This window comes from Miscanthus floridulus, chromosome 18, assembly GCF_019320115.1.
Source record: "Miscanthus floridulus cultivar M001 chromosome 18, ASM1932011v1, whole genome shotgun sequence".
NCBI lineage: Eukaryota > Viridiplantae > Streptophyta > Magnoliopsida > Poales > Poaceae > Miscanthus > Miscanthus floridulus.
This window is the reverse complement of record NC_089597.1, coordinates 71,814,267-71,837,848: the sequence shown is the minus strand read 5'-3', so window position 1 is coordinate 71,837,848 and position 23,582 is coordinate 71,814,267. Positions and strand designations below refer to the sequence as shown.

General features: G+C 43.6%; 1 protein-coding gene across 1 annotated transcript; it reads left to right on the top strand.

Moving 5' to 3' along the window:
- The first annotated feature begins 19,493 nt into the window (after positions 1–19,493).
- LOC136520004 (alpha-1,3-arabinosyltransferase XAT3) lies at positions 19,494–23,417 on the top strand. Its single transcript, XM_066513411.1, has 6 exons — positions 19,494–20,057; positions 20,182–20,286; positions 20,367–20,417; positions 20,546–20,662; positions 20,882–21,016; positions 21,998–23,417. The coding sequence occupies exons 1-6, from the start codon at positions 19,913–19,915 to the stop codon at positions 23,161–23,163; spliced, it is 1,719 nt and encodes a 572-aa protein (XP_066369508.1). The 5' UTR covers positions 19,494–19,912; the 3' UTR covers positions 23,164–23,417.
- Positions 23,418–23,582: the final 165 nt, after the last annotated feature.

Sequence of the window (23,582 nt, the reverse complement as noted above, 5' to 3'; positions counted from 1 at the left end):
CACTCTATTCGGTGCTGAGCGCCTTTTATGCTTATGATTTGGTGCTCTTTGTCACCCCCACAACAGGACGATCTGCTTGTGCTCAAGGAGATTCTCAGGGTGTTTCATGAAGCGTCGGGCTATTCATGAACCTAGAGAAAAGTGTGGCCACGCCAATCCATTGCACCGTTGATGAGCAGGTGAACCTCGTTGAATTGATTCTATAGCGTAGTGTTAGTAATTTCCCCAGCCGGTATTTGGGAACCCCACTATCTGTCCACAAGTTGAACAAGTGTGATGAGCAACCATAATGGACGCAATTGAGCAAAGGATTCCGTCATGGAAAGGGAAGCCGTTAAACCTGGCTGGCCGTGCGATTCATGTATCGGTCACCTTATCAGCCATCCTGACACACACTGCAGGCGTGCTTTCCTTTGAACCGGAGCGGAGGTCACGCGAGGAGGACAGTGTCGCGTCACTTGGCCAATTGTTTGCTGGCCACGGGAGCTGGGAGGTCTGGGTTTCGTGGACCTTCGTCGTTTTGGTATTGCTCTCATACTGCGTTGGAAATGGCTGCGAAGAATGGACCCACGACGCACTTGGGTCGATTTACAGACATCAGAGAAAAACATCGTCATGCCAGCGTTAGATCAACTGAATCCATCTTGGGAGATGACAAGTCTACCTTATTCTGGCGTGATCGTTAGTCGACGGCAGAAGCATCAGCTCAATTGCGCCGGCACTGTTTGCCGTGGTGCCCACTCGAAGACACAGGCATATGGTCGCTGAAGCGTTCGCCGCCCATGCGTGGGTTCGCGACATCAGGGGGAATCTCACGGTCCAAGTGCTGATTGAATACATTCAATGGCGTTGGGCGAGCGATGGGCTCTACTCTGTGGAATCGGCTTATAGGGCACTCTTTCGCGGCCCGTGCTCGTCGCTAGGCGCCAAGCAGCCTGTTCGCTCTCGTATACGATCATGTATTATAAGCTGGAATAATATTTTTCTCTCACACTAAACCAGCAAGCAGTAAATAATCCACGATCGTTTACGACGAAACGAACGGACCGAATGAGTTGTGAATAAGGTTAAATACTTCTTCTCGTTGGCACTTCACAAGAAGTACTGGACAGCTGACAGGCGGCATTGGCATAGGATTCAAGACTCCAACACATGTGTGCTCTGTGCTCAAGCACCGGAGACGACTGACCACCTTCTTGTCGCCTGTGTTTTCAGCAGAGTGGTTTGGTCAAGGGTAGTTGACATCATTGGTCTACAAGGGCCGATTCAAGACAATGCGCCATGTTTCTGGTGTTGGTGGATGCGAGCCAGAAAGCAGGTACCAAAGGTGGGTACACATGGCTTTGACATGGCTGTGTTGCTAGTGGATTGGAGGCTGTGGCAAGAGCACCATAGTTTTCTTGCGGCTGGGGAGGATGCCAAGCTTTGGGATCGTGAGTGTTTTCGCCAGCTTCGGTCACTTTTAACGTTCTGGTTGTATAATCGCTCCTTAGCTCTTCTATGTATGTTTGGTTGCCACGCTGAGGCCTTGCTGGTAACCTATGGTTTACCAAGTTTTCTGTAACTTAAACTCTACCGCCTCTTAATGAAATATGTGCTGCAGAGACATGGTCTCGAAAAAAGAAAATTAGTTGGAGAAACTGTGAAGGGAGTGGGTCCTCACTCCTCAAGTCACTAGCGAGGAGAGTAGGGGGACTGAGGTGGCAGCAGCAACGAGTATATTAGGGCAGTCCCAATGGTGCATTGATAATGGTTTCTATCCTCATTAAATGACTTGCCACGTAGGCAAAATGCTGATATGGCAATGTAATTAATGAAGAAAGAGAGCAAAAATCATAGAAATGGTTTCTTCATAAAGAAACCAGGTCTACTCTTGACCCAATGCACCAAGAAACCATGAAATCGCCATTAGGGAGAAACCACCAGTTTCTAGGGAGCTCGTGTCGCACTCCCATTGGAGAAAAAGATAGAGTTGGGAGAGAGAAAGAGAAAATAGTTATTACTCATAGAAACCATGGGTTGGAAAGCAGTACTTTTTTGGTGCGATATCCTATATTATAGAAACTACTAGTTTCTTTCATTGGGACTGCCCTTAGTGGCGTCAAGTGCTATAATTTTTTAATACCTAACTCTATTTACTTTTTCAAAACATTTTTCATCAATCTCGAGAAGAGATGAATTGGGGTAGGCTAGCAACCTCTCTTCATTTATCCTTCCATTCAGAAAACGTATTTTGATTAGGGGAAAGTCAAATAAAATGGATTTGACCCTTAATTTCTCTAATAATATGTTTGTGAGTTTCTGAAAAATCAGTATCATCCTAAAGGCACTATGATGCAACTTTAAAGTCTTAAATTTGCATATAATCTGACTAATTATTGATCAAACTTTGTGAAACTTGTTTCTTGGGTGATCATTTTTTAACACAGGTAATATATATAGAAGCTAAGATGCACTCATGCATACTCTTCACAGATTGTAGTACACACCACACAGCCCACCCCCACATAGGTGTATGTTAGCACACGTGACACGCCTAACAGATTGGAGGCATGCTATCACAGAGCACAAATACGCGCTTGGACCATTGAACTGCGCAGGGTGCATGTACCATCCTTATAGCAAATTTAAATTATAGGGCGGGGGGGGGGGGGGGGGGGGGGGGGGGGGGGGGGGGGGCGCAAATTCCATAGCCAATCAAGGCATGCTCAATTCGATACTATCAATATCTTTGGAAACTTAATTTTAATAATTTTTATGACAACAAAAAAATAGATCCTAAAATCAAGAAAATGCAGAAATAATAATCCCCTCATCCCAAAATACAAGGTATTATAGATTCAAAATTTGTCTAAAATTATAAAATATTTTGTATTGCTCAATCCCAACCATGTTTGTCTATCTTTTAAACCCTATGCATGCACATACCTATGAATGCATTTAAACACCAACTTGCCTAAAATGACTCATATAATTAGTGCACGGAATTAATGACTACCTTACTAAGAAATAAGCTAGTTAACAATCAAACTAATTAATTAGTGAGAGGCAAGTTAGTCTTTTGACATACAATATCCCTATTGTTTGATCTTCTTCGTCAGAAGTGTGAAATCTTGCAATATCGTTTGCTCAAAGTACAATATCTGCTAATTCTGTAATAAACTAAACAAAAGCATTATTTTACTGTAAGTGCAATCAAGCCCTAATGTGGGTTTTGGTGTTGATGACCACCTAATTAGAGAACTAATGAGATTTATTAAGATGACAAGCAGAGAATTCATTATAGAGGATGTTACATGGAAAGGTGGAGGCCCCAATTACAAATAAGGACGGCATCGCGCTCAAAGGAGTTTTGAATTCTTGTCTTTTGAAATTGAGTATGGGAAAAGCCGTACTATAAATGAGACACTACAACTGGTTAAAAGTGTGCAACCAAATGCCCAATCTTTACACAAAACATCCTCACGCCTCAGCTAAGATAGCCAACTTAACAACTCCTTCACCCTTGCTGTCTTGCTGGGTGTGGCAGTGCCGCACCTAGAGAGAGGCACTGCCGCACTAAAGTAATTGTTGGGAGGCAGGGGGTTATTTATACTTTTCCCTGTCCTCCATAACGTCTCTCTCTTCTTCTCCAATGGTTCAGACCGACAAAAATCAGCAGGTGCTCATCTCCTCTCTCCTCCATTGGTGCCCTTCAAGCTCTCAAGCTTTCCCTTTGACTTCTCCATCAATCCTTGAGAGAAAAAGGTGCCAAAAGTGATTAGAGAGCAACTCCACTGATTCCTAAAGCCTAAAGAGCATTTGGTTCACTGTTTTGGCCGACGGTTGTGTTTGTTACTCTTGGAGCTTGGCTCCTAGCTAGCTAGAGCGTCTCCCGGTGAGCTTGCTAAGTTTGTGGCAGCCTTGAGAGGTTTATAACCACCTCTTGCAGGGAGTAAAATCACCACTCATCTCAAGAGTTCACTCTCTTGACTTAAGAATGAGGTAGGGTTGCAAAGCCCTAAGCCTTAGTGATATACCTCAACAACGTAGACTTAGGCAAGCCTTGGTGGCGAGCTGAACCATAGGGATAAATCCATTGTGTCATCTTGTGCTTGTGTTGCTACACTTGTGTTCTTATTGTTGTTGAGGTGATTTCTAAGGTTTGAGGCCGGATCTACTTGTGTGTGGTGTTCCCACCACTTTCAGCTGTCGATCTGTGATCTACTACCCTGCAGAAAGCTAAAAAATTTACCTGATCTAAATTTCGTAGGGTAGATTTTGAACTATGAACTAATCTCTCCTGCAGGTGCGGCAGTGCCGCTGTTTGGTGCGGTAGTGCCTCTGTGTGGCAGTGCCGCGCTCACAGAGCGGTAGTGCCTGCATATGAATTTGACTTCGGTTTGAGTTGAATTTTTACAGGCCTATTCACCCCCCTCTAGGCGTACCAGAGATCCTACAAGTGGTATCGGAGCAGGTTACCTCGTGTGCGCTTCGCTGCATGAGGTATGGAGCCCCGAGGAGGATCCGGTACTATGAACCCCATCAACATCGATCTAGGAGGACATTGGGCTTGCATGACACTGACTAGCAGTGAGCTTAGCGCCTCTACAGTGAGGAACTCCATGCTCCCACGTAGCTAGAGGCAACCGATGCCGAAAAGCTCAAAATGAAGAAGAAAGAAGAAGAAGAAGGGCATCTAGAAATGAAAAAAGAGAAGCAAGAGAGAAGAAGAAGAAGGAGCAGCAGCGGTTAGAAGAGAAGAAAGTAAGAAAAGAAGAAAGAAGACTCAATAGAGAAGCTAGAAGAAAAAGAAGAGAAGTAAGAAAAAAGAAGGAACAAGAAGCAAAAGCCTCCAATGCATCTTCAAGTGAGCTATCTAGCAGCTCCAAAGATGGTGATGATGATGAGTCCTACCAAGTGCATAGCAAGGAGGACAAGAAAGGAAATGGCAAGAAGAATGACGACAACAAATATGCCACCGTATCCTTTAACTATTCTTCTATGTCTATGACTAACCATGATCTCAAGTCTTTCATCAATGTGCCCGCGGGCAAGTTAGCTCATTTCGATGGGACTAACTTTACCAAGTGGAAGCACTTGATGAGAGCCTATCCTATAAGTCTTCATCCTAGCATTTGAGAGATTGTTTGCAATGGATTTGAGCCACCGGTTGATCCCAAGAATCCAACCATGGAAGAAATGAGAATCATCCACCTCAATGGTCAAGCTACTAGTGTGCTACTTAGTGCCTTGGATGGTGATGAGTACAAAAGAGTGATTGGTGTGGATGTTGCCAAGCAAATTTGGGATACTTTGCATCTTGCACATGAAGGGGTTGACAAAGTGAGAAAGGCAAGAATTGATTTGTTGATGTCCAAGCTCAACCGATTTGTTATCTTGGATGGAGAAGGGCCACAAGAGATGTTTGATAGGTTGATGACCATGGTGGGCAAGATTAGAGGCTATGGTTGTGATGAGCTAGATGATCACAAAGTTGTCAAGATTATATTAGAAGTTTATTCACCAAGAAATGAGACCGTAGTAACTCTAATTAGAGACAAGAAGAAGTTTGAGTACTTCATACCAAATGATGTACTTGGGAGGATCTTGACCTTTGACATGCAAAGAGAAGAAGCAAATGAGAGGAAGAAGTTTGGAGAATTGCAAGCAAAGCTAGAAGGCATCAAGATCAACAAGGATGTAGCTCTCAAGGCCAACAAATCAAGCAAGCAAGGCTCTACTAGCAAGTCCAAGACCAACAAGCAAGCTTCAATTAGCAAGCCCAAAGCAATCAAGCAAGTTCAAGAAAGAGTAGAGATCACCTCATCCTCTAGTGAGAGTGAACATGATGATGACCAATATGAGAAAGTGGATGATGTTGCTCTCTTTATGAGGAGGTTTCACAAAGGGTTGAAGAAGCAAAGGTACAAGGTAGTAAAGAGGAAGTTTCCAAACAAGAAAAAGAGGACATGCTATAATTGTGGAAGCACAGATCACTTCATTGCCAAGTGCCCACATGAGATCAAGGAGAACAAGTATATGAAAGAGAAGAAGGAGGACAAGGCCGACTGGAGAAAGAGCAAGAAAAACATGGGAGAAGCTCACATTGGGCATGAATGGGGTTTATCTATTGAAAGCTCAAGTGAAGAAGATGAGAAAGTTGCAACCATTGGTATCCATGATCCATCTTCTTCACCAAGACTCTTCACCAATATGTTCAATGATGACTACTCCTCTCACATTTGTCTTATGGCAAAGGGTGAGAAGATAAAATCTAAATCCAAGGCCAAAGCTCCTCCACCTTCACCTCCTAGTGATATCTCTAGTAGTGATATTAGTGATAGCTCTAGTGATGAAAAAAATTGATCAATTAACTAAGAACTTAGATAGAAAGACTACACTATTCATCATTAAACTAATAGAGGACTTAGAGAGTGTCCAAGCCGAGCTAGAATCTAGAGAGGAAACTCTTATCCGACAAGAGGATCTCTACATTGCTAGCAAGGAAGCTCTTGCATTAGAGAGAAGTGAGGTAGAATCCTTGCGTAAGGCCTTAGCCAAAGAATAAGGGACCATGCTATCACAAAGAAAGAAAATATTACTCTCAAGAAAAAGTATTGTGACTTAGATGAAAAGCACAAAGAACTTGAGCTACAATATAACATTCTTTGGGATAGCAACTCACATCCCTCTAAGGCAAAGGATGCCTCTACTACCTCCACTAGTCAAGGCTGTAGAAAATGTTATAATATTGATTTGAATGCTTATTCCACTAATCTTGCAAACATGGAGGCAATGGGAAAAGAAAATGCTAGACTCAATGAGATCATTGGCAAGGGCTGCTTGAGTGGTAAGGCTCAAGTAAGTGACAAGAAGGCAAATGATTCAAAAGTGCCTCAATTCAAGCAAGGGAGACACCCCTCAATCAAGCATGGGCTTGGGCACACTGCAGGAGCCAAGATAAATGGAAGAAAGATCATAAATAGCTATGAGTGTATCAAGTTTGAGAGGAAGGAAAGAGTTGGTATAGATCAACTTGCACAGATAGCAGCAGTGCCGCAATGAAGGCCGGTTGTGCCGCTCCCCGTAAAAATGGGAAGGCTACCAATTCTGCTCCTGATCAAACTAAGCCCAAGAAGAAGGTGTCCCAATAGAAACAGGTTCAACAGAAGCCAAAGGAATCAGTGTGGGCACTATGAACAAGTATGCCTACCAACCAAAGTTTCAACCACCTTGACAAAGCTTGACTTCGTGTTTTGTTTTAAGGAACAACAACAGTAGAAAAGTAGTTGTCAAATATGTTGGAAAGGAATCCAACACATATAGGAATACTTCTATGTGGGTTTCTAAATTTCTTGTGACTAACATGCAAGGCCCTAAGTTTAATTGGGGACCTAAATCAAGCAACTAAATCTGTTTTGCAGGCATACTCCTCCGGTGGATCAAGTTGGGTGCTTGATAGTGGATGTACAAATCATATGACCGGAGAAAGGAGTATGTTCTCATCATATACCCAAAGATGGACCCCGGAGAAAGTAAAGCTAATCTTGAGACTTGTTTAGTGGCAAAATCTAGCATGGGGTGGCTTTGGCATCGCCGACTAGCCCATGTTGGGATGAGGAACTTGGCCAAACTTCAAAAGGACGAACACATCCTTGGGCTAACAAATGTTCACTTTGAGAAAGATAGGATATGTAGCGCTTGTCAAGCCAGAAAGCAAGTTGGCGTACCTCACCCACCAAAGAGCATCTTGACCATGATGCAACCATTGGAACTCATACACATGGATCTCTTTGGACTGGTCGCCTACCTAAGTATCGGGGGTAACAAATATGGTCTTGTTATTGTTGATGATTATTCCTGTTTTACTTGGGTATTTTTCTTGTTTGATAAGTGTCAAGTTAGAGACAAAGTGAAGACTTTTGTTAGAAAAGCTCAAAAGGAGTTTTGTCTCCCCATCAAGAAAATGAGAAGTGACAATGGGACCGAATTCAAGAACACCCAAGTTGAGGAGTTTCTTGATGAAGAAGGCATCAAGCATGAGTTCTCAACTCCATACACCCTCAACAAAATGGTGTAGTAGAGAGAAAGAATCGTACACTAATTTACATGGCAAGGACAATGCTAGATGAGTACAAGACGCATGACCTCTTTTGGTGTGAAGCCATCAACACCGCTTGCCATGCCATCAACCACCTCTACCTACACAAGAAGTTGAAGAAAACTTCATATGAGCTTCTAACCAGTAACAAACCAAAGGTTAGAGTGTTTGGGTGTAAGTGTTTCATACTTAATAAGAAACCCAAAACCTCTAAGTTCGCACCTAAAGTTGATGGAGGTTTTCTTCTTGGTTATGGATCAAATGAGCATGCATATCATGTTTTCAACAAAACCTCCGGGAGAGTTGAAATAGCGGTAGACGTGACATTTGATGAATCTAATGGCTCTCAAGTGGAGCAACTTGATTTAAGTGTTGTAGGAAAGGAGGATCCACCATGTGAAGTAATCAAGCAATTGACTATTGATGATATAAGACCACAAGAAGACGAAGTCACTGAAGTGGTGGTTCCTCAAGCTGCTAATGAACAAAGTTCTATTGATGTACCTGATGCTGAGGGGGAGCAGACCCCTGCTGCAAATTAGCAGAGTGGTAGTGCCATACATAAGAGTGGTAGTGTCGCACTCTCTTGACAGCAGCAGCAAGTCCAACTCCAATTCAAGGACAGAACCTACAACCCATATTCGAGCAAGAAGATAATGAAGATCAAGAATATGGACAAGAGGCCATTGATCATCCAAGGCTAAGGCAAACAATACAACGGGATCATCCCGTTGATAATATCCTTGGGAGTCTTCAAAAGGGGGTAACAACTCGTTCACATTTAGCAAACTTTTGTCAATATTACTTGTTTGTTTCCTCTTTGGAACCTCTTAAGGTTGAGCAAGCACTTGGTGATCCAGATTGGGTGATGGCCATGCAATATGAGCTCAACAATTTTGAAAGAAATCAAGTGTGGACCTTGGTGGAGAGACCCAACACCATTATCATTGGCACCAAGTGGGTCTTTACAACAAGCAAGATGAGAATGGCGTGGTAACAAGAAACAAGGCAAGATTGGTTGCTCAAGGTTTCACTCAAGTAGAGGGCTTGAACTTTGAGGAAACATATGCACCGGTGGCAAGACTTGAAGCAATCCGAATGCTTCTAGCCTATGCCGCTCATCACAATTTCAAGCTATATCAAATAGATGTGAAGAGTGCATTCCTCAATAGCCCCATTCAAGAACTTGTCTATGTTGAGCAACCACCGGATTTTGAAGATCCTAAGTTCCCCAACCATGTCTACAAACTCCTTAAGGCAATTCAAATGCTTCTAGCCTATGCCGCTCATCACAACTTCAAGCTATATCAAATGGATGTGAAGAGTGCATTTCTCAACGGCCCTATTCAAGAACTTGTCTATATTGAACAACCATCAGGCTTTGAAGATCACAAGTTTCCCAACCATGTCTACAAACTCCAAAAGGCGCTCTATGGGCTTAATCAAGCACCAAGAGCATAGTATGAATGCCTTAAGGAATTGTTGCTTAAACAAGGCTTTGAAATAGGCAAAGCCGACCCTACCCTTTTCACTCACAAAGTTGGTAAAGATATATTTGTGTGCCAAATATATATCGATGACATAATATTTGGTAGTAGTAATAATACTTTTTATGAGGAATTTAGTAGGATCATGATGAAGAGATTTGAGATGTCCATGATGCGTGAGTTGAAGTTCTTCCTTGAATTTCAAATCAAGCAAGTGAAGGATGGAACTTTTATTAGTCAAACGAAGTACACCCATGATATACTCAAGAAGTTTGACATGGTGAATGCCAAGCCTATCAAAACTCCCATGCCAACCAATGGACATCTTGATCTCAACATTGAAGGGAAAGCCGTGGATACCAAGGTATATCATTCCATGATCGGTTCTCTACTTTATTTGTGCACATCTAGGCCCAATATTATGCTTAGTGTGTGCATGTGTGCTAGATTTCAAGCTAACCTGAAATAATGTCACTTTGATGGCCGTTAAGAGAATCTTGAGATATTTAGTACACACTCCTAACCTTGGTTTGTGGTATTCTAAGGGCTCTAAGTTTGATCTACTTGGGTATTCGGATTCCGATTACGCCGGTTGCAAAGTAGATCGAAAAAGCACTTTAGGGACATGTCAATTCCTTTGACGATCCCTAGTGTCTTAGAGTTCTAAAAAGCAAAATTGTGTATCCCTTTTCACTATCGAGGCCGAGTACATTGCAGCTGGTGCATGTCGTGCCCAACTACTTTGGATGAGGCAAACTCTTCATGATTTCGGATGTCATTTTACCAAAATTTCATTATTATGTGACAATGAGAGTGCCATTAAACTTGCAAACAATCTCGTAAGCCACTCTAGAACCTAGCACATAGACATCCATCATCATTTCTTGAGAGACCATGAAACCAAAGGAGATATCAAAATTCACCATGTGAGAACCGAAAAGCAACTAGCCGATATCTTCACAAAGCCCCTCGATGAGTCAAGGTTTTGTGCTTTGCATAGTGAGTTAAATATACTTGATTCTTGTAACATGGTTTGAATTTTAGCATGCCTTTGTTTGATAAACTAGTATCTAGGCAAAAGAGTTGAAAATTTTCATATTGTGCATGAAAATGATTTATAAAAGGTAACTTATGTATCATGATCATGGTTTGTATTGATTATTTGTTTCTGGTCATGGTATATAGGTGATATGTGTCCATATCTTATACAGAGAGAGTCATATAGATTATAGCTAACTCTCACTATTTTGGGGAGTGCAGTAGTGCCGCGCCTGCCGTGCACTGCGACAGTGCCGGGCTAGGCATGCGGTAGTGCCGCACTTTGAATATCAATTGAGATTCGGCCCAAACGGTTTTACTGCGGGGCCCATTTATTCTTTCTCTTATCCTTAGGTCTACAGTAACTTCTTTCCCTCTCTCTTCCCCCCAACAACGATGCCCGTGTCTCTCTCTCCTCTCGTGCCCACGCCGTCACCGTCGCTTGGCCACGCATTGCCGGTCTCTGCCAGTGCCGCGATAGCTGCCAGCCCTCCCTCAATATCACTGATGGCTGCTACTGCCCCTAGCCTGAGCAGTTTCTTCCCTCTCCTCTCCAATCCTCATTTGAGAAGGTAGAACCCTAAACCTACTCGATCTAGGCAATGTGAGTGTTTCTGTGATGGATTCGGGTTCTTAGTTGTACTATGAATGAGTAGGAGGGAGATTTGATGGACAAATTGAATCAATAGGTCGATTCATTTGGGGGTGGTGCACAACATGTGCGGCAGTGCCGCGGTAAGGTGTGGCAGTACCACACCCTGTAGTTTGAGACTATGTCTAGTTGTGACTTTCCTAGATGAATCGATATATTGGTTGTATTTATTCACCACATGCTCACTCCCACTCAAAATGTTATCACTATTCCCATCTATTACATGACATCATGTGTTTTTATCTTGAACTATGCTCTGGAAATTGTTTGGTGATGTGGGAAGACATTTGAAGAATGGATTTGCTAAGAAAGAAGGAGGTCATGAGCTTGTGGAGATACTGAGTGCGGCAGTGCTACTCTTAGGGTGTGGCAGTGCCGCACTACCTAGGCAACACTGTCCATAGTGTCTCTCAAGTTCATGGTCGAAGTCCTTTTTCTTATCAAGACTATTCTTCAAGTGTTTTTCTATGTCCCATTTGTACAGTTTCTTATCTAGTTCATTCTATGCATAAATAGAGCACAGAGATAATGACCGATGAGGGAAAAGGAAGATGAATGAGCAAAGAGACAAGGATCTGCATTCGTCGTGGTCGAGGGAGGTCAACAACAGCAGGCAGTAGTGCAAGCTCTAAGGGGACTTGGTGACAGGGGGAGGCGCGAGCAATACATTGAAGATGAGGAGAGGCTAGAGGTGACAGGTCATACCACTGATGCCATTCCTGACACCCCATAACATCTCTTTGAGTTTGATGGCAGATACATGAGAGATTTTGAGGGTGAGATCATTATGAGACCTCCAGATGGCGCCCTGCCAGCATGCAGTTGTCAACTATTCCAAGAGTTGGAAGCTATTGGAAGAGGCAAGGGGGATCAATCCCTATGCAATGCGCTAGGATTTGGGCATTGATTACAGATTCTAGAATGAGTTTCATTCAAACTTTTATGCCACTGCCATTCTTGCATCCAAGAAAACTAAGATCATCAAGATGCAGTATATTGATTGGGATGAGATGTAGGAGAAGGAGGAGCCTGAGTTTGATAAGGAAATCAAAATTTGTGATAGGTTCTAGCTTTCAGACATCATGGGTTTCTAGTATAACTGGAATGAGGAGGTCCTTGCACAGATTCATGCCACATACTTCTATGACTAGACCTCTGATGAGATTCACTAGATGACTGATGGTCGGCACTACCGAGTTGACTTTATCACTTTTAGCTAGATTCTTAGCTTTGGGGAGGAGCACAGAAGTTACACTTACATTCATGATGAGCCTCGAGCTGAGATCCGCGACATCAGTTACATGTGGAGAGATAGAAGGATTATAGATGGCAAGAGGAGTGGTCTACACATCTTCTATCACATCCTCAACAACCTCATTAGAAACACCATCAACCCAAAGGATGGAGGAGCCTCAGATATTAATGGCTATGTGAGAAATGTGTTGGCTAGATTTGCTCTAGGTGGGGATAGGTTCAATGTCCCTAGATTCATATGGACTGAGTTGAGATTTGTAGCGGAGGATGGGAGGAGGGGGCTGCCCTATGCCCCTTACCTCATGTTCATGATTGAGAAGGTCACTAGGATTTTATTTTTCGAAGGATGGGATGCACACCATCTACAAAATTGAGAAGACTCAGCCAGCTTTAGCTACTCAAGGGAGCGGGGAGCTCTCATGCTCATGTAGATATCCCTGAGACTTCCCACTCTAGGTCTCAGCAGAGGAGGCAAGATGAAGAAGTTTGGCAAGTGGTTGAAGGCAATCTTCGGTAAGTGCACCTATACAGCTGACACAGCGTATGAGACACAACTTGAGCAGTGTCAACAGCGTGGACAACAAGACCTTCCACCACTTCCTCCTATTCCACCTCCTCCATAGTATGACCTTCCGAGTCTCTCCGACATAGATTTAGATGATGATGATGATGATGATGATGAGGGAGCAGCAGGGACTGAGCAGTAGATTGAGATGAGACCCTAGAGGGATACCGTTAGAGATAGGAGACGAGGTGTTCCACTCGCTACACCACCACTACTCATCGTCAGGGCCAGTGCATGTATTGACTCCGACGATGATGATGGTGATGGTGGTGCTAGGACTGTTGCAGGAGGTGCTAGGGCTACAGGAGGTGATGATATTGATTGGACGGACATCTTGGGAGATGACGAGTAGGTGTTGATCTTTCTTCTTTTCTTCTCTTTTTGGTGCTTTATGCCAAAGGGGGAGAAAATTAGAGGGGTCAACAACTTTTCGATGCCATGGTCAGCAGCTGCGCTTCATGTCCTATTCGATGAGTGTTAGTCTTCGTTAGGTGGAAAGTTTGAGAGTCGCTCAAAACTCTAAATTGTGAAATAATGCTACTATTTGACTCTTTGTGTATCGGATATGTTCATGTATCATTTGTGTGGATTAGAAGTCATCTTATTGTGCTAGGTTACATATCTTTTTTTATCTGAGCTAGCTATGTGGTCCTTGACTCTGTCTTGCTCGTACAGTCAGGTACTGATAGTGCCGCACTCCTAGTATGGCAGTGCCACACTCAGCTAAGCAATAAGCACATGTGTGCATGATCTGTCATATGCATCACGTATATATTTTCTTGACACTATGTGCAGCACCCCACAAAGGCATGGATGTAGGGGGAGCCCCAATTTTCACTTCACTAAAGTGTGAATCTTGACCTCTTATTCCAAGTTGAGAATTCAATTCTCTATTCACATATTTAGGGGAGGCTCTACACCCATGACTCGAAAAAAAATCTCAGTTATTCATTTCATATCTTTTGTAAGCTCTAATTGGGTTGTCATCAATCATCAAAAAGAGGGAGATTGTAAGTGCAATCAAGCTCTAATGTGGGTTTTGGTGTTGATGACCACCTAATTAGAGAACTAATGAGATTTATCAAGATGACAAGTAGAGAATTCATTATAGAGGATGTTAAATGGAAAGGAGGAGCCCCCAATTACAAATAAGGACGGCATCGCGCTCAAAGGAGTTTTGAATTCTTTTGCCTTTTGAAATTGAGTATGGGAAAAACCATACTATAAAGGGGGACACTACAACTGGTTAAAAGTGTGCAACCAAATGCTCAATCTTTACACAAAACATTCTCACACCTCAGCCAAGACAACCAAGTTAACAACTCCTTCACCCTTGCTGTCTTGCTGGGTGCGGCAGTGCCGCACCTGGAGAGAGGCACTGCCGCACTTAGGGCGGCATTGCCACACTAAATTAACCGTTGGGAGGCAGAGGGTTATTTATACTTTTCCCTGTCCTCCATAACGTGTCTCTCTTCTCCCCAACGGTTCAGACCGATGAAAATCAGTAGGTGCTCATCTCCTCTCTCCTCCATTGGTGCCCTTCAAGCTCTCAAGCTTTCCCTTTGACTTCTCCATCAATCCTTGAGAGAAAAAGGTGCCAAAAGTGATTAGAGAGCAATTCCACTGATTCCCAAAGCCTAAAGAGCATTTGGTTCACGCTTTGGCCGATGGTTGTGTTTGTTACTCTTGGAGCTTGGCTCCTAGCCGGCTAGAGCGTCGCCCGGTGAGCTTGCCAAGTTTGTGGCAGCCTCAGGAGGTTTGTAACCACCTCTTGTAGCGAGTAAAATCACCACTTATCTCAAGAGTTCACTCTCTTGACTTGAGAATGAGATAGGGTTGCGAAGCCCTAAGCCTTAGTGGTATACCTCAACAACGTGGACTTAGGCAAGCCTTGGTGGCGAGTTGAACGATGGGATAAATTCTTGTGTCATCTTATGCTTGTGTTGCTACACTTGTGTTCTTATTGTTGTTTAGGTGATTTCTAGGGTTTGAGGCCGATCTACTTGTGTGTGGTGTTCTCACCACTTTCAGCTGTTGATCTGTGATCTACTACCCTGTAGGAAGCTCAGAAATTTACCCGATCTAAATTTCGTTGGGTAGATTTTGAACTATAAATAATCTCTCCTGCAGGTGCGGTAGTGCCGCTGTTTGGTGCGACAGTGCCTCTGTGCGGCTGTGCCGCACTCACAGAGCGGCAGTGCCACGTGTGAATTTGACTTCGGTTTGAGTTGAATTTTTATAGGCCTATTCACCCCCCCTCTAGGCGTTCTAGAGATCCTACATTTACCCAATAAAATATAATTACTCAAGGTAATATTTATTGGATAAACGACACTGTAATCTTGTCCAACAAAAAAAATATGACTACACAAGAAATTGGCACCGATAGATGGGATTAGCATTCCACTTTGGTACACATTTGTCAAATAATACTTCCTCTGTCCTATAATTCTAGGTACAGTGCTTAGTCGATCAATCCTGATTTTGATAAATTTTTTACTAAAAAATACTAATATTTATGATATCAAACAAGTAGCATTAGATTAATCATGAAATATATTTGAAATCATAATTGTTAACACTATTTTTCTATAAATTTAATTAAATTTAAAATAGTTTGACTTTAACCTAATCTAGAATTGTATTCTTTTTATAGAGATGGACATATAGTAAACACCTGGCACCACCCTCTCCCATCAGCATTGTCGTGTGAACATTCAAACCATACCACCATATTACACTTCCCATCTCAAGAAGCATCTATAGCTGCCTCCACTCTAGTACCCTACTCATCCCCCCTTCGTGGTGTGGTACATCAAGGATTGGCACTGGGCGGTGCCTCCTCCATACTGGCGGATCTAGGATAAAAATCCAAGGATGAACTATATACTGTTAATTGCTATGATAGAGTGATCATATAGAAAATAAGAGACAATATTATATATGGTGGTCGCATCAATTGTTTCTTCTTATGTTTGTATGGTTTCATCCAATCTAGTACTTGACCCTAAACCATGCTAAAATATCTTTTCAAGCCTATGACTACTAATTTAAAGAATGGTGTCACTAAAAGTCTACAACTTACAAGGAGAATCAAATTCAGATGACATAATTTTATTAACCTTTTCCTTTTTCTCCCTTTCTCTATTGCAACTAATCATGGTCGCCTTCCTCAGGTCGGAGTGCCCCTAGTGGAGGAGGCACTAAGACAAAGACCTTTGTTCCATCCATGGTGATGATATGTCAGGTTTTCCCTAGGCCTTAGTGGAGCTATTAGGATTGGCGAAAGCCAAACCGTCGAACCGAGCAACTAAATTGTGACGGTAAAATACAAAAGACTATCCAAAACATGTTTGCCTTCCACCTGGGTGTCGAGGCTTGACTCAGCATGTGACACAATAAGCCTAGCCTAAGTGGAGAGGAGCTGGTTTGAATTTGGTCAAGGTTTAAACTCTAGAAAAAAATGAAATAGCTTTCCTTTTAAACATTTTCTCTTTTTATTCCTTTCAGCCCAACACTAGAAGCAGGCTTTGGTCATTTCTTCATTTTCCACACGTGAAATTCAGCCTTGGGCTGATCTACAGCCTAGTTCGGCCTCTCCATCCTTTCTCTTCTGTGAAGCCTAGCTCAGTGACCTGTTCCTTTCTCTATGCACGTGTCATCCTGTTTCCTAATCTGGAAGGTAGCCTAGCTCGCGTCCTGCTCGGCAGCCTAAGTGGACAATTGCTCAAGCTGATGCCTACACTCTCCTTTCTCCCTCGAACTAGTGGCCCCTACTTCTTCACTCTCATCTTCCTCGTGCTTGGAATCCTGCTCTCGCTTTAACGTTGGCTTCTTCACTCAACCGAGTAATGGAGGTCTTCAAGGAGGCCTTAAGGCCAGTAGTGACACCCTAGCAAATACCGCCATGCCTGTCACCGCTTCTACCACCCCTTTCTGCTCTATAAAGTGCTAGCCGAGCCCCTCCTTTCTTCCCTTTTACTCTCAACTCCAGCTCACCAACTCACCACCTCAATCCATTTGTTCTGGCGTCCATCGTCATCAACACCTCCTTTAGGCTTTGCATGGTAACACCGCTATCGAAGGTGGCCTCCTTTCTTCCTTTCATCTTGATCCATGCGACTTTGAGCTCACTGGGCATCATTTTCTCTCTCTAGTCTGCCTCTGTAGGTGAACTTCTCGTCAGTGAGATTGATTTCATAGAGTTGTGGTAATGTCCACACCATCTCGATTCAGTATGCATTGTGTTTAAGGTTTTGAAACGCCAATTTTGTGTTTCTCCAGCGAACTCTATCGCCAGCAATTGTTGCGACTTGCCATAGCTGTATCGCTTGGTCATCATGTTCTTCCACACTTTGTGGATCAAAACTTCATTGGATGACACAGATCATGTCGGGATGCTGACGTAACCTTCGCCAGATTTGGAGAGTTGGGGAATTAGGGAAGAGAAGTTGGCTAATTTGAGAAACCATGTCCTCTGGTGATATGAGTGACATGGAGGATCCTTTGTGCCTCTTTGCCGAAGGCACGTCATTGTCATCCTCCTCCTCATCCTTCGTCTCATCCTCATCCTCATCCTCGTCCTCATCCTTGTCCTTCTTGTCCTCATTCTCCTTGTTGCCTGCCACCTCACCATAGAACCTCTTGTCTTTTGTTGTCTAGGAAAAATTAGGCGGACTCTCTTCACTTCAGCCTATCTCGCTGTTGCTTTCCCATACTTCTGATCCTTCATCGCTTGAGGAGTTGTTGTTGGGCAGGTTGAAGCCAAACATGGTGCAAGTGAAATTTTGGCTCGGTGTATATGTTTTTGGTGCGGAGAAAGAAGAGTGCAAGTTTTTAGATGGTAGATCGCTCCTATTTCTATAGAATTGTGAGCGCCTCTTTAGTTTCTTGATATCAATGGGGATGAATGGTCGTGACACTGTAGGGGCACAAAATTTCGAGCGTGTGAGACCAAACAATCATTCTACATCACAAATGCAAATGAGGAGCAATCAAAGAAGAGTCGATGAGGCGACCTGACATCAATGCATGCTTCCTCTCTTTCCCAGGCCGACCCAAAAGGCCCACACAATGGCCACAAACGGTGCCCACAGGGAATAGGGAATCTTTTCGAGTGGATAGTCAAACGTAGATATACTCCATCTGCCCCAAAATAAATATTTTTTCAAAAAAAAAACTAGATAGGCTAAAGAGATTGGTTAAAGCACATGTATCCTTATCTCATTTCCTTTTCCGGAGGATATATACTCAATTTGGAAGTTATCGTTTGCATACACTTGTGGTTAGTTGCCGCATTAGGAGACAATGTCCCACATTTTTTTATATACATAATGTTAATTGTTTTAGATAAATTTTAAAGCTTATTAGAAAGTTATTTATTTTGAGATGAATGAAGTAGAGGGTGAAATCTGGAGTGTCTCATGGAGATGCTCTTAGGATTTAAGAAGTCAACTTCAAAAAATTATCATTTCTAATCCCTCCGTTGCAAATTGTAAGTTGTTCAAACTTTTCTAGTAAAAGCTATAAATCTAGACATATCATATACCTATATCACTAGATGCATAACAAAAGTTGTGTGCAAAAAAAAAAAGCAAGAACGACTTACAATTTGGAAAGAAGAGTAGTGAGGAAAGTTTATCTATATATTTATAGTGTATAAAAAATAGGGTTTTTGGTGTTCTTGCTCCTTATTTTGAAGTGCAATTATGATTTTATCCTCATTTTTCTAACTTTGTGATTTTGCTCTTCACTGTTAGCAAGTCAACGCGATTTTGCCCCTGGTCTTTGTGAATTTACCTATGTTTTGACCGTTGACTAGGAGCAAAATCGCGTTGACTTGCTAACAGTGAAGGGCAAAATCACAAAGTTAGAAAAACGAGGGTAAAATCATAATTGCACATCAAAGTAGGGGCAAGAACACAAGACCTCCTATATCAATATCAATACATTCTTCTCAAATCTCTTGATATGATATTGATTTCATAGTATCGATGGTATATTTTTCAGAAATAGTGGCTGTCAAAGTCCAGTTCAAATAACTTTTCCAGATCCATATACGCTTTATTATAAAAGAAGAAACAGTAAGAATACTTTGAAGGACAGGGATGGCTGTTGCATCTCATATTAATTGTATCGAGTTATGTTAGTATATAATACTAGCTAAAATTATATTCTTAATCATGTCTACATCGACTAATATTTATTGCTGTGCTTTTCATTCCATAGCTGTCTAGACTAGCTGACATCAGCTGCAATCCTCTGTTGCATCACTTTTTCATGTGCTATTCTTGTTTGTCGCACTGGCGCCCCGTTCAGCCGGTGGGATGGATCTCTTAAAATACGGAATCTCTTAAAATACGGAACAGCGTGTCGCGGTGCCGTGCGGACTTGTTCCAACGATGCAAGAGATTAATCAAGAGACAAAGGAGAGGCTCGGAGGAAGGAAATAGCTTCGAAAGCAGAGGCAATCAGTCACTCGCCAGCCTAGCAGCTACCGCATCTCCCGGTGTCGGCCAGGGCCGCCTCCAACCTCCATACGACCACGCCCAATTCTCGGCTGGATCAGTCTGCCGCCACCCACCCCACCTCCCAGTCTCCCAGTCGCCTACGCTGCGGCCCTCTGGTCAGAGGCGCACATGGCACATAGATAGAGGGGAACCGGCACACGCAGGAAGCCAAGCCTGACTGCGTCTTCTTGCTTCCTCCCGTGCTTCGTTTCTTTGACACACCGGCGGCCGGGCCGCCTCCTATCGTCGCTCTCTTCTTGGGTTGCCGCACGCCTCTATTCCTATTCTCGGGTTGGGCGGGGCCAAGAAGTGGAAAAGGGCAGGATGAAGTCCGGCGAGCGGCCGAAGCTGGTGCGGGGCCTCCGGCAGGAGTCTCGGCGGTTCCGGCTTCTAGTCATCGTCGTCGGATTCTTCCTCGTCTCTCTGACCTTCGTCGTCATCTCCAAGCCCGACGCCATCCTCTTCAGCCGTAAGTAGAGAATTCAGAGACTCGGAATTCGATTGTTTCACCTCACCTTGCCTCCGTTTCGAGCGCGACTGTCTACCTTGAATTTCGTTAACTAGCTGAACCTGAATTCGCTTCTCTTGAACAGTGAACGGCAAGCTGCCGGTGGACCAGGCGCCGACGTCCATCCTGATCCAGCAGAAGGTTAACTCGTCCCCAGCCACCATCCTTAGGACCTCCACCGACGCACTCCGTAAGCAATCCTCCGTCGAATTCTCGAGACTTCGTTTTATCTTTGAAAATCACTGAAACTTTGGGCGTTTCTTCGTGCAGCGGGTGGAGACCCTAGAGTGGTCGATGACGAAGCTGATCCAAAACCACAAGGTTAATTTCTTTTTATTTATTGATTATTTCTATCTGAAAGGTATTCTTTCTTGCTCAATTTTGCTTATTTACGCTGTTGTTCGATTGACGTGTGGTATTGCACTGCCTTCAATCCCCTCTGGCTGCAGGGTTCAAAGGCGAGGAGGAAGAGAGCCGGGTACTGAGCGAGCCGGACCCGACCAGCGGGATGACGGAGCTGACCCCCAACAAGGACGGCAGCGGTCGTAAATCCGACGAGAAGTTAGGTGAGGCGTCGCAGTTGAGCGGCACATGATTTCCTTTTCCGGGCCGGACACCCGATTCCAAATTCTTCGTGTTCGTTTTCGTTTTCGTTTGGTTACAGTCGGTGGGTGTTCGCAGTCGCAGATCCATGATTTGACGCTCGGACCTTAGACGGGTAAATTGAGAGCCTCCACCCTGTTCGCTTTTCTCATTGAATTTTGCCTTGGATTGTTCACGTCCAGGCGGCGGAGGTGACGGCAAGGGGGAGAGGAAGGAGGAGCGAGGGCACGCGACGGACAAGCATAAAGTCACGCTCCCAACCGTTTCCAATTACACTATTCATGACACCGAGGACACGGAAAATGCCAAGCGAGACGGTGTGTACCCCATTCCTATCTTTATTTATGCTTCGCTTATTGTTTCTGCTCCATGAAAGAGCTCGATTTGCCAAAACACAGCAACTAGCTTCGAATGTCTTGCTCTGAGCTTCACAAACATTTCTAATTTGGAATAGTAACTAACTGGGCACTGTCTAGAGAAAGCTGATGCGAAATGTCACGCATACCTCTTTCATACCATGAAATAAAATTAGAGTGTGGAAATGTTACATATACAACAAATCCTCCCTGATTCCTCCAAAAATAAAATAAAATAAAATAAAACAATCCTCCCTCAGTTCTAAAATTAGACCGAATTAGTTTAATCCTAAGTCAAACTACTTTTATAATCTCGACCAAGCTTCAAAGTGTGGCTTTCAAAAGAAATTATTAAACGCAGGGAGTAGATTTCCAATATGCCCGTTTTAGGCCCCGTTTGGCAGGGCTTCTCCATCGGCTTCAGGAGCCGTTTGGAGCCGTTTTCTACCAAACGGGGTAAAGTAAAATAGCTTCACTTGTGAAGCCCCTAAAAACATGCTCTCACAGTGATTTGGGTGGGATAGAGCCAAAAAAAGTGGCTTCTCCCGGCTTCTCTAGGCCCCTAAAAACATGCTCTTACAGGGAAGCCATTTTGCCAAACAGTTTACCAAAATCGCTTCAGCTCCACCGGTGGAACTATTCGTGGAGCTGAAGCAAAAAAAAAATGACTTCACTAGTGAAGTAAAGCCCTGCCAAACGGGGCTTTAGAGAGATTTAGGTTTCATATTGGGCTTCTTCCCTTTTTTTCTCCTTTCAGTTAACTGTTCAAGCTCATATTCTTGATGCCTAACAGTTACTAGTTTCGGTTAGGCTGTCTGTCCTTTTTTTTTTCCTGGAATCTACCTAAACCGTCTCTGTCTCCCTTGCTAAGCTCCAGCCGTTTCTGCCTACTATTTTGATTAAACATAGCGTGTTGTTGACACAGTACCTTTCACTTTGCAGGTACAAGTTATGATCAGCAGGGGAGCAAGCCCCTGTGTGATTTCACAAATTTTAGAGCAAATGTGTGCGAGATGCGTGGTGATGTTAGAGTTCACCCAAATGCTACATCAATCATGTTCATGGAGCCTGGCCATTCGCAGAGAGATGAGCTGTGGAAAATTAAGCCTTACCCTCGGAAAGGGGACGAGTTCTGCCTTAGCCATATCACTGAGCTGACAGTGAAATCAAGCAAAGTGGCCCCAGAGTGCACCAAGTACCATGACGTGCCTGCTGTGATCTTTTCCCTGACAGGCTATACTGGAAATCTGTTCCATGACTTCACTGACGTGATGGTCCCTCTTTTCACGACAGCAAGCGAGTTTAATGGAGAAGTTCGGTTCCTTATAACAGACATGGCACTTTGGTGGACAATCAAGTACCAGACTGTGCTTCAGAAGCTGTCCAAGTACCCTGTCATTGATTTCAGCAAGGATGACCAGGTGCACTGCTTCAAGCATGTCATTGTCGGCCTGCATGCTTACATGGAATTCACGATAGACTCGTCCAAGGCTCCACACAACTATTCAATGGTTGATTTTAATAGATTCATGCGCGGAGCTTACTCACTGGGCAGGGACACTGTTACCGTGCTCGGAGAGTACCCTAAGGTCAAGCCAAGACTGCTCATAATCAAGAGGCACCGTACAAGGATGTTCCTTAACCTCGATGAGATCATTGCAATGGCTGAGGAGCTCGGCTTTGAGGTGGTTATCGATGAGGCCAATGTGAGCTCTGATATCTCCAAGTTCGCCAGGCTGGTTAACACGGTGGACGTTATGATGGGTGTCCATGGAGCTGGGCTTACAAACTGCGTGTTCTTGCCACAGAATGCCACACTGATTCAGATTGTGCCGTGGGGAGGGTTGGAATGGGTATCCCGCACTGATTTCGGCAACCCGGCAGAGCTGATGGGGCTGCACTACAAGCAATACAGCATCGGCGTGGACGAGAGCAGCCTCACGGAGCAATATCCGAGGGACCATGAGATCTTCAAGAACCCTATTGCTTTCCATAAAAACGGGTTTGACTTCATCAGGCAGACCTTCATGGACAAGCAAAACGTGAAGCTGGATTGCAAAAGGTTCAGGCCTATTCTATTGGAGGCACTGGATAACCTCAACCCATAACTGGATCAATTGGTTGTTGGGCATAGCAATAGAGATTACTGAATACTGTCCATTTTTTTTCTTTACCATTCGTTCCTTTTAGTAAAATCTCTTGTTCGTTCTGTCCCTGCCTGAGAAGGTCCGCATTGTGGAAATTTTAGGGGAAAATGGCTTATAAGCTGTGTACACTGTATAAATTGCTGCCGGTGCAAAAGTGGAACAAATTCATCCTAATCATACATAGTACCATGTGCGATTTGTCTTTTTTTAGAGAACATGTGCGATATGTCTTCTTTCATCCTGCAACACTGCAGTATTTTGGGTTGGAGTACCAGTTGACTCGCATGTTGGTTTACATATTTGTACAAACATAATCGCTACAGTTGTTACAAAGCGATGTGCTGAGGTGTCTCATGAATAATGTTGATTGGTTAACTACC